The sequence below is a fragment of the Sorghum bicolor genome, chromosome 5 (genome assembly GCF_000003195.3).
Source record: "Sorghum bicolor cultivar BTx623 chromosome 5, Sorghum_bicolor_NCBIv3, whole genome shotgun sequence".
Classification (NCBI taxonomy): domain Eukaryota; kingdom Viridiplantae; phylum Streptophyta; class Magnoliopsida; order Poales; family Poaceae; genus Sorghum; species Sorghum bicolor.
The window spans coordinates 51,793,101-51,805,671 of NC_012874.2; the positions used below are offsets into that span (position 1 = coordinate 51,793,101).

The window sequence follows — 12,571 nt, forward strand, 5'->3', positions numbered from 1 at the left end:
AGATCTCAACATGAATATATTCAGATAAAGTTTTATTAACGAATATGTATTTTATAAAGATAGAATATTTTCTTTTATTATTGAATAAAGGTGGTGTTCTAGATTCATAAAACAATATTCCGCCTTCACAGAAAAATGTTTTAAATTTAGAAAAAACAATATTCCATATGAAAACACACTTAAATGATTGGTATTATAATACCGATAAATAAATAAAATAAAAATATAGAATTATATAATAAATAACATTACACAAGTAGAACATCATGTGTATAATATAACAAATGAAACATGGGAAAATACTACATAACATGTTGTATAAATACTACATAACATGTTGTATGAATACTACATAATATGTTGTGAAAATACTTAAAGATAATCATAAAGTATCTCATTCATCATGTGTATACCATATACAATGGAATATGGAAAAAATAAAAGGCAAACATCACATGTATGTTAAGTGAACATAACTAAATACATTACGGAACATCACTAAATATATTATAGAACATCACAAATACATTACATGAACATCACTCAGTACATCATAGAACACCACATGTATACTAAGTGAACATCACTAAATACACCATAGAACATTACTAAATACATTATAGAACATCATATATATATTACCTGAACATCACTAAATATATCAAAAAAACATCACATGTATACTAAATGAACGTCACTAAATTCACTATCGAACATTAACATGAACATCACTAAATACATCATAGAGCATCACTAAATACAATATAGAACACCATTAAATACACTATAGAACATCACATATATATTACGTGAATATCACTATGTACATCATCATATATACTAAGTGAACATCACTAAATGAACCATCGAACATCACCAAATGCAATATAGAACATCGCCAAATACAATATAGAATGTTGCATTATCAGATATATATTACACGAACATCACAAAAAAAATCGTAGAACATCACAAAAATACCACATGAACATCAAAAAAATATCATAGAACATTACATGTATAACACATGAACATCATAGAAAACCATAGAACATTACATATACTACATAAACATCATAAAAAAACATCAAAAAACATGGCATTGTATACCACATAAACGTTGCAAAAAACACCATTTTACATCACATCTCATGAAATATAGAAAAGAAAAAAGTAAATATAAAAAATAATTAAGTAAGATAAAGTAGAAAAATAAAAAATCTATAAAAAACATAAAGACAAAAAAGAAATAAAAAAGAATAAATAAAACTAATTAATGATAGTAAATAAAAAATAAAATAAAAATAATATGGAAAATTGAATGAAACAGAAACAAAAAATAATATCACTCGCTTCCTATGATATTAGTCCACTAAAAAAAATTAAACAACCACCATAGGATCAATATCAAGACGTTTGTAGCGTTTCAATCACATGCATGCATGTATTCCACAAAAATAATCTAATAAACACCTTTGTAACCAGCACTAAATTAATGTGTTGCCAAAAGAAACAAAAAAATAAAAAGATGAATGAAATAAAAAATAAAAAAAAAGAAAGGGAAAAATGAAGCGCAAAAAGGAATAAAAAATAAAGAGGAAAAAATAAAAAAAAGATAAAAATATAAAATAACATAAAAGAAAAATAAAAATAAATTGAATCTATAAACATGAATTAGGGAAAAAGAAAAAGAAAAAAAACAAAATAAAGAAAAGAAAAAATCCCAAGAAAAAACAAATAGGAACAACAACGGGCAGGAAGTATAAATGAAAAGATAAAGAAAAATAAAATAAAATAAGAAAAAAGAAAAAGAAATAAATAAATAAAAAGAAAAAGAAAAAGAAAAAAAAAAGAGAAGAAAACTAACGGGGAGGGAAAAATAAATGAAACATAAAAGGAAAGAAAAGAAGAAGAAAAGAAAAGGAAAGAAAAAACAAAAAAGGAAAAGAAATTAAAAAAAAACATACGTACCTGGCAGCCCCGTGCGCGCAGGAATGATTGAGCGGGAACCGTCGGACGACGTCTCCGGTCCGAACATTCGGACCGGAAGATTTCCGTGTATTGAGGTGGGTGGGGGCATGAAGTGTTTAGCGGCATCCCAACTATGTAAAAAAAGTGCATTATTACGACTGCAATGGTAGGAGCGTCATATATGCTGTTTTTATTACTAAAGTTCCTTTAGACAAAGTTTCCCCAAAACTCGGACTCAGTTTCAAAACTAATCGCCTTATGCTTAGTTTCGGATCATCTTTCTTTAGCAAAAGGGTGGTGCTACGTGGCACTGCTGTCAGCACCCTTTAGTCCTGGCTCGTAATACCATCCGGGACTAAAAGGGGGGTCTTTAGTCCCAGAAGCGTAGTCTCGGCTCGGGATCCGGGGCAAAAGCCCCTTCTCGGCCAGTACTAAAGAGCGATCGTGTAGGAGTGAATGGCTGGTAGTTCTAGACATTATTGTCGATGGGAAAACCACCATGTGCGGATTGTGTGGCTGGCACTAGCACGAGTGCTGTTTCTAGTGTTACGACACTAATTAAGTTGCTGCCTATTGGTTCCTGGTGTGAAACTTTATAGGGCGATGTGTTAACTAGAACTGCTTTGTCAGCTCGTTACTTAGTTTTGAGCCTGTTGGTATGTGTCTTTGCATGCCCTGCCACGATTTGGGGTCTTGTCAGCTCATTTGCATGGTTAGTTTTATCCTTGAAGCCCCTATCTGATTTAATGCATGCTACAGCCATATCTGTGTTAAACTGTATGTAAAGGCCAACGTTAAATGACTGTCCTGGAATGTTCAGTTCTTTTGGGGGATAACAATGGTACATATATTCATGTGGTTAAACCTCTGGTACTCCACCACTTCGGCTACTGAGTTCCACCACTTTGGGGGAGTTGTCGTCAGGACATCGATTCTACCACAGTCTTAATCTGTACCCTATTAGGCCCCCTAGCAATCGAACACGAAAGCCAGCAGATTGTAGCACAGCACCCTCCCTAAGCGCCTCTACACCATTGGCGCTGGTCTCCTGGATGGCTCTCACCAAAGCAACTTGCTATCCCTCAAGCCGGGTGCCTTCAAATTCTGACTAATACTAGTAGCTAGTAGACTACTAGCTAGTTGCTGTGATATCAACAGCACAATTTGTAGGAGACAGATGCATGAGGATGTGAATTAAAACACACAGCACGTTTGATCGAACATTTTGCTATCCGAAGAAACCAGTGATACTGTTGTCTTATTTAGGAAGAAGAAGCGCAAACTACTATTTCTGATGTCACTGGATCATTATCAGTTTCTACACTGCTTGTTCGTTGGAATATTGATCATTCTCTTTCCCAGTGCTCTCTTTCATGCTTGACATCCATTCCTGCAACTGCAAGTACCAATGTATAGGCCGAGTCCAGTCTGATGTTCCACATATCTATCTATTGGCAAACAAACCATGGCTTGCACTCTTTGCTTCCCACTTCAATAAAGCGCATGCATCTTGAATGGTGACAAAAAAACATCCATTGCAGCATAAATGCCACGATCGCAAGGAATTTTTCTACAGCTAGTACTATTATACAAGAAAAACTAAAGAGCAGATACTACAGCAGGATTAATAGAGTTCTCAACTAACACCACTTCTTTTGACTCTAAGCCACTAATAGAAAACCGGTAGTAAGAAAGAAGAAGGGGGCCCCATTAAATACTAAACAAACTAATAAAAGGTTACAAATGGCAAGCCAAAGAACAACAAAACAAACAACTTTAGTACTTAAATGAAGACACTCATCGTGGTTGCAAGCGTTTTTGTTGGAACATTGTATTCTCTCTTTCAAAATATTATTACAGAACAAATATATTATGATTCCATCAAAAAGGTTGATTTTTGCAAATTTATAATTTTTTGAGCGGCATTGGCGCCAATAGCAGTACATGATCCTCCAGTACCAACTGTACTGATGACTGAAAGATGAAATAGATTTAGTATTATGGTTCTGGAATTGGTTCCATTCCACAAAGTATGCAGACCCCGCCAGTCGGTCATCCTTGTTCATTCAAATTACTTGCCATTGAGTAGAAATAATTAATGACAAGTAAAAGTAGTGGCATTATATTTTCATTCTATCCTAGCTTTTTATATTGTGTCGTCAAAGGTGGTCAGATCCGATCCGTTGTACATTCTCCATCTATAGTCCAGCACCAACAACTGTTATCTTCCATTGTGTTATCTTAATGTATTATGGGTGGACGGCGCCTCGGGCATGTCCATCCCTGGACTCCCCACATCGTCAATCCTAGATCCAGATTGCTTCTAGGCCAGCAGCACTGGCTTCTCCCTGATGAGCGATGACTCGTGTGGTTGGACCGTGATGGGCTCGAGTAGCAGCGACACTGCTTTCTCCATGACGACTCCCACGGTTGTGCTGCAATGGGATCGTGCGGCACGACAGCGCTGCCTTCTCATCGATGATTCCCATTGTCTAGACACGATGGCTTCAACTAGAGCCGGGGATGCTGCCTTCCCTCAAACGATGTGAGTAACTCATGCCGTCATGGGATCCACATTAATTGGTGTTCTCCTTGTCAACCATCATGCCTTCTCCTCTCCTGCACCGAGCTACGACAACGAGCAACATGGTGTGCTGGGCACCAGGCAGCAGTGCAATGTCTTGGCTAATAAGTTGGCCAGACGACGTGACATCTAGCTATGGTCCTCTCCCCTCGAGCATAGAATCAACATCAAGCTATGGTCCAGGTGCAGATCATCAACACCCTCCCTGTGAATCCTGACAGTTCTGCAATGGGATCTTACCTTTTGCGCATGGACATGGCTATCGTCGATGTGTTTGCTGGTGCTACATTGCCTGTACGATGATGTGCCCATGTGCAGTTTGTATCTGAAATTCAAGCATTGATGGATTTAGGATGTAGTTCGTAGCTGACATTCATGCAATGGTGCATTTTCTATTTTTGGTAGTAGCTAAAAAATCAACAATTACCACGAGCGAGCTGGTCGAGGAGGGTGGCAATGAGCAGTCAAGTGAGGTGCACCTCCATGGTAGCAAAGCCATGGACAGGGGAGGTGCACCCCAAGCCAGGGGGTGCGACCCTAGCCACATCTCGATGGCCTTGGTGGCGCCCACCAGATTCGCGTAGGCCTCGACAAATAAAGTCGGTGGGGAAGGCACATCCTCCCTCAAACCCTCACACCACCGCATGCAGTGTTCTGAGCCTGCTGTGGGGTGCCACTGCTGCCGCCCTGCGCAAACCTAGCCATGCATAGCTAGGCGCCATAGCTTTCAAACTCTGCTCGCGTTTCGAGCCACACAGTGTGGAGTGCATTAGAAGCCTCGCGTGATGAGATGGAGGGCAAGCGAGGTGCAGCTGTGTTTGAAGACTGACATCAAATTACATCAATCATTGGCCATCATATTTTGTTTGGATGTTTTATTAGCCCTTGATTTTAATGGGGATGAATTCCTATGTACATTTTCCTAGGTGCACAATGATTGGTGACTCTCAGCATGGGATGTTTTTCTGAGGGGATACAGTATAATTTTGATTGGTCCATTATAGTAGAGATCATCATCATTCAAGTCTTTAACAAATGAAAGGTTGTGATGACTAAGGACCTGTTGCACTACTTCAGTGGAAGCGTGGCTTAGCCTATGGAGCCACAAGGATGTGGTCGGCCTAACAATCAGCGGCGGAGCGTGGGGATTAAATAAGCAGGGGCTAGATTGTTTTGTACAAATTAATGTATAGGAAAACATTTGCTACTTTAATTTGTTTTGTTATTATTTTGTCTTACTTAGAATCAGTGGTTGAGTATAGCAAAGAAAAGATTAGCATTCTAACAAGTATCAACCTTTATTTCCACTTTAATTAGCATATCTATATTGTAGAATAACTACTGCATGGTAAAGTGTTGGCAAATAAGGGGGGCAATGGCCCAGTTTCGCCTCTGAGGCGCTCCGCCAGTGCTAACAATGCTGAGACCTTGCTTATTCGAGGATGACTTATTTCTGGATGATCACAGCGGGTAGAGGCCTCCTTCACATCGGCCGTTGAGTAGGGTTCTCCTTGTCTCCACTTCCTTTATAGCGGAGTGGTTTGGAAGAAATTCAAGAAAAAACACCATTATGATTTGTAAGATGATGAACAGAATGGAGGTTTTTGTAGGGTTTAGAAACATGAAGAATATTTCTCAGTTGAATGTTCGTAGTAGCGGAGCACAATAAGCTATGACCAACATTAGTGATCTCCATTCCTGATCCATTGGCAGCGTGAACTATTTTGGCATTGTGGTACTTGTCATGCACCATGAGCCTTTCTAGATCATTGGTAATTTGGTCCGTCGCACTGGTATCCATATACGAGTTTGTATGTATGCCGTATGACGTTGTTGCAGAGGAGACCGACTTATGTGGCAACCCGATGAAAGAGGCATCAAACCTCTTGTATTAGTGGAGAATGGTTTGCCCTTCCTTCTGGCATAGATGACAGATGATGCCAGGTTGTGCTTCTCCTTGTGGATGACCGCCACCATGGCCACCATGCTGTCCATGTCATGAGCTGCCATGGCCGCAACGAGAGTTGTTCTTGCTATGCCTGCCACCGTGACCACCTTTCGTGGCCAGTTTGGCTGATGACTAGAAGCCACCTCTGCCGCCATGGAGTTTCAGGCGCTGCTCGAAGCTGATGGGCTGGGTGAAGAGTTCGCCACCATAATGGGTTTGACTAGTGGTAACAGCAGAAACAATAGGGTTGAACTCGAGGTCCAGCTAGGTTAGGATATAGGAAACTAATTCCTCATCTTCCAGCTTGCGATGACCAGACGCCATCTCATCTGCTAGTCGTGTCATTTTAGCGACAAACTGACTAATAGACAAGGCGCTCTTGGACGCCTTTTCAACTGCCATTCTAGTGCTGTCGAATTCGCGGGATTGAGAGGCAAACATACCCTTGATGGCCATCTGGCAGCTCTGTCCTCTGAAGAGACCTGGCTGTGGATCTCCTTCGACAGACTGGTCAACATGTAGTTGAGTACCAAACCATCCTTGGCCTCCCACGTCTCGTAGTCACGATTAGGAACATGCAGTTCCTTGCGGTCGCTGTCTCCCTTTGGTGGCATAAACCGCTACTAGAAAAAACATCTTTTGAAAAAACATCTTAAGTCAACCATCCCTAATAATAATTTCAATTTAAAAAAAACATTTAGAGATTAGTAAAAACAAGGGAAAAAATTTATATAGACCAAAGGGATGAGAACCAGCCACACCTCACACAATTTATTTTTCATTTGTTTTGAATAAGTGTCAACACCCGGATTCGATCCCACTACCTCTCCCTTGCACGATCCCTCCTTGCTACCACACCATGCAATCACTTGTGTCTAGTTCTATGATACTGTCTATTTGTACTAATATATACTAATATTATAATCAATATTTTTGCTCATAAATAATCTTAAATGAGAACTTTTAACTATAAAGTTTAAAATGTCATCGAGCACTGCAACTTTGATATATAACATTTCTCCATCCAAGGTCATTTGAAAAATTAAAAATTTTGAAATTGAAAACATGAGACTTAATTTATTTATCTAGAACCCTAAATTATCTCAACCAAAAATTTTATCAACTACAATGTTTTAGATCTCATCGAGCTCTACAACTTTGATATAAATTTTGTCTTCATCCAACTTTATTTAAAACAGTTATGAATTTATTTGTGCTGCAACCATTTTTAAGGATGGTTGACTTAGTCAATCGCCTCTAAAAATTGATTTTTAGAGACGGTTCCATTAAGACAACCGTCTCTAGAAATATTTAGTGTCGCACCATGGGAGAGTTCCACGGAGGTAGGCTCTGAATACCATGTGAGTATAGTGGAACGAGATACCCTCCCTTGGGCCTCGGTGTGGCATTTACAACAAGAAGAACCCAACTGAACTCAGGATGAGATCTATCGTCTACAACTTGGATTACAATACACTTGTGTTACAAGATATGGTTGCTAATCTATCCAAACTAACCTGGACGCTACGTGGCACTGTGATATTAGTGCCTTCACATCAAATCAAAAACATAGTTTACCTGTGAAATAACAAACCCGCAATGGAATAGTTCCTATTATGCTTAGTTTCATGCATTATTTACTTCATGATTGGTCATCCTTGATTTGATGTGAAGGCACTAATGCACTAATGCTTCACTATCGAAGTCATCTATTCCATTACTCGCCTTATACTTTGGTGAGTTGCTGCTTTTCCCCTAAATCAACCTCTATCTGCCTTCTTCATCCTCCAAATCGACTCCCGGCGGGCATCTTCAGTTAATCAAGTTCCTGCTTCAGTTCTGCGGGGATTTTTCCTAGTAAGCCCTTTGTGGCTACTGCCGTATCCAATTCCCCCCAATCCGTTCATCTTCTCCTCAATCCTCTCCGATCCATCTTCCTATCTTGCTTCGTTCGTGGTTCTCATCTGACCATCCTTCATGCTTTATCCTCTGGATGAAGCACCTGGTTCCCGTTTCTTCTCTTCGGTTGTTCGTTTCCTTCTGCCGATTCCTACCATAGCTAGCGACAACTCTGAAGTTCTGATCCCCTCTACCATGGAGGATGTGCCCCCTAATCCACCACCACCTATCATTTCACCAGATCCACCTCATCCCACTCTGTAGATCTCCAGTCATGCACGCCCCTACTGCTCTAACTAGCCCGCCTGACCGAGCTAGCGCTTGGCCCAACCGCTCCGATTTGGATCGAACCAACGACTCCACCACCATGCCATGTTGTTATCAACTACCCCATGTCCAGCCGGCTCTGCCTGCTGCTGATGACAATCTTCCTCGACATTTTCATAAAGCTACAGGACAATCTACGGGGCTAGGCGTTTTGACGCACCTAGCTTGGAACTTTAGAGGCTCAGGTGGGAACCTCCGCAGTTCAACCATGAACCATCTCACCCGTCTCCTGATTTCTACCCGAGCACAGTTATGTTTTCTATTAGAAACTAGTAATTGTTCTATCACTTAAACTGCCATTAAAAATTGATTTAATTACTATGAGGCCTTTGTTGTCCCCGCTCAAGGCCAATCAGGTGGCCTCTGGCTTTTATGGAATGATGATGTTGATCTGAAAAAAGGGATTTCTTAGGATTTATCCAGTACTCCTAACGTTTTGGGTTAAGCAGGCGTGTATGATATCAAAGGAGTGTATGATATCAAAGTGTACATAAATGTGAAGGCGATATGCCTTAGAAATCCGTAGCACGTAGAACCACATTTATGTACAGGTAAAAAGCTCAAACTGTAATCTGATTGGTCATCTGCTTCACTTGTGAACATTGAACATCACCAACTTAATTAAGGGGATGTTTAGTCCTGGCTCCATGCAATATGTTAGTTTGGATTTGATGGAGAAGCAATATATGCATGCAGTAAAAACTTTCTTTTTTACTCTTTATTTACTCGCTGCTAACTGGAGAGTATCAGATTGCAGTTTGCTCGTAGTTCAGGAAGTAATTGGTTCGTAGCAGCAAAAAAAAGAACAAAAGATTCGAGGTTGCCATGGACTGAGCTGTGATGGTCAATTTTTTTTTCTAATTTATGAGTGCTATGTAAAAATAATCTCATTTTTCCCTATGGAAATGAGGTAAAAATTTAAGCAAGAATGTGAAAACCCAGTAGCCTGCCACCAGTCTGTCTCAAGAACAGTCATGGATAGTCACCTGGAGCAAGGGATCCATACCATACTTTGGACAACTGGACAGGTTCAGGGCCCTGGACAGGCTACACTATTAGCTCCAAGCAAGTGGTTTTGATATTACTTTCTGGGATAGAACTACAGCAAAACAAAATAACTAACATGGTCCACAGGTGGTCTTCATATACTTGGCAAAATGTGGCTTGCTATCCAATGGACAAAGGCTAAGCGCTAAAGAAATTAAACTATTAATGTGAAGTGCCAGAAAGTTGGAAAGCTACAATATTAAGGATGTGATTGATTTCTAATGTGTTCCTTTATGTCCTAGAAACAGCCTATCTACAAATATATGAAACAAATCTTCAACTTTAGAAATAACAAGGCATAATTTTTTAAAATTAATCAGACAACATAGAAATAAACACCACCCAGCTTGCTGATCTACATGAAAATTAATCAGACAACACATGCAAAAGTAGAAAGCACAACTAAAGTTAAGCAACATATTATAAACATATAGTTACTTTAAGAAAAAGGATTTTTACTCTGGGGCATGATATCCGAAGGTTCCCAAGACACTAGTGAATGCAACCGGGCAGCCATATCTGGTGCTTGATTTGAGAGATTAAAGTCTGCTATCTTTGCCTTAAAGTCTTCAAACAAGAGGATATTACTTGATCTAATATCCCTATGGACAATGGAAGGCTTAACTTTCTCATAAAGATATTCAAGTCCTTTTGCAGCACCAACAGCAATTTGCACTCGCTGAATCCAATCAAGTGCTGGGCCCGGTTGAGCACCTTGAACTCCTTTTCTTCCTTTTGACATGAATTCAAAAACGAAATTGCAAATTATCAGTTGAAGCTACAGTATTCAAGTAAGTGCAGAGTTGTGCAACAAGTAGCAGAGGATATGCAAAAACATACCATGTAGAACATCATGCAGAGAACCCATGGTGGCAAATTCATAGGCTACTATGCGAAGATTACGCTCCATACAGTACCCCAACATATCTACAAAGTTTTCATGTTTCAACCTTGAAACCAATGAAACTTAGCATCAGAGGTAAGCATCATTATTTGACTAGGAACGCATACCACATTAGCACTACGAAATAACCAAAGAGAAATCCCGATGATTAATAATTAATGACAACACCAACCTGGGTCAAGAATTCGGTAGTGGGTTCATTTTCAGTAGAATAAAGTTTTTTTACTGCCATTTTTGTTCCATTATCAAGAACCGCATAGTACACTCTCCCATAAGAACCTTCACCTATCAAAGCTGTTGAACCGAAGTCATCAGTTTTTTCTATCAGTTCATCCAAGGACAGAACAGGGATATCGATAGGGGGAGTAGCATTGTGCGACTCGACTTTTTGAGTAGCAGAATCTTTAAACCCCTTTGTCGCCCCTGAAGAAAAGGATACAATGACATCAAATTCTCTGTAGATGTTAGGAAAGGGAATTTCAAAAAATACAGCAGCATGAAGATGGTTCACATTTTCAGTAACTGGCAGTAAGTTAAGAATGTAGGAATAGATGATCCAAGTACATTAAAACGAACATACCATCAGTGTTGTTAGTTGTGGCCTTGACAAGATCATTTTCACGCTGATCGGATTCATCCACTTGGCAATTGCAGCAACAACGGCGCCACATTGCTACCTTTTAATCTAATTTGCAAAACACAAATATGTCATCAGGGGAACTACCACATTTATCACTGTAAACATTTGAACCTCATGCATCACGTATTTTAATGCAGACAATACTGAAGAGAAACTTGTCATGCCACTAGAGTGCATACTAGCTAGTCTCTAGCAACATCAAAACGTGAGATGGTCAAGTTCAAGACAAATTCTAGATTCACGATAAAAAGGCCAACCATAGCAATACACAACACAAACAGGATGCCCATAACCATTCTAGACACACACACACACACAAAAAAAAAGGCCACAAAATTCACCTCAGAAAAGGCACCTGAGAAAATCACCTCAGGTAAACCTCTACTGCTCTAGAGACTAGAGCCAGCAGCCGCGCACCCACATCACTAACAGAGACATCATTTGGCCGCACATCTCAGACGCAGCTCGTCACAGACAGCCCGCAGTCCCGCACGATCGCTCACCTCGACCGCAACCAAATTCCCAAGCGCACGCAGCAACACCGAGATCCAAGCCACGGCACCAACAAGACTAAACGGAAACAGGGTCCTGGGTCCCCAAAAAATGCTCGCCCAATTCTACACACGGAAGCGCCGCCCGCAATCCCCACTAAAACTGTGATGGGCTTGCTAGTCTTACTTCTCTTGAGCATCTCGAGGTTGGGGAGTGCCCAAAGCTCCCCATAGATGATCTGCTTCCACCACAACTGAAGATTCCTATCGTTGAAGATAATGAACATGGTATGTAATCTGCCCTTGTCAGCTTTGTCTACTTTCTTAATGTAATGGGCTTGCATAGTCATGGTATGTAATCTATTATGCTCGGTTAGTGTCTCACGCACGCCGGAGCTTATGCATGACATGCATGTTCTGTGCTTGACGCATGACTGGTTTGTGCGAGAGCACAACCGCAGCATGGTCTGGACTTTTTCGTGCCATGGCACAAGAAGCATGGATCATTGCATGAGGTTCAGACCTGGTGGCCACAACTTTGTAATCAAGTTTTTCTGTTTATAAGAAAATCAATAGGGTCAACACATGCTGCCACTCTGCTGTTATCATTTCGTCTCCAGACCCAGCAGCTCGCCAGAGTTCATGTACTCCGGCTGTTTTCTGGCATGAACCACATGTACACAGATATTTTTAAACGGAGTCAGACAGTAATATTTTCTGATTGTAGCAGACCAATAAAAAGGAGAATCGTTGTATGGTT

The 12,571-nt window shown here is 40.1% G+C and overlaps 1 protein-coding gene across 1 annotated transcript; it reads right to left on the bottom strand.

The window, feature by feature from the left end:
• LOC8068726 (PTI1-like tyrosine-protein kinase 3) lies at positions 10,093-11,389 on the bottom strand. The gene is made up of 5 exons (XM_021462062.1): positions 11,261-11,389; positions 10,852-11,103; positions 10,617-10,742; positions 10,270-10,508; positions 10,093-10,131 (listed from the first exon to the last, which is right to left on the bottom strand). Exons 1-5 carry the CDS (start codon positions 11,349-11,351, stop codon positions 10,093-10,095), a joined length of 747 nt encoding a protein of 248 aa, XP_021317737.1. The 5' UTR covers positions 11,352-11,389.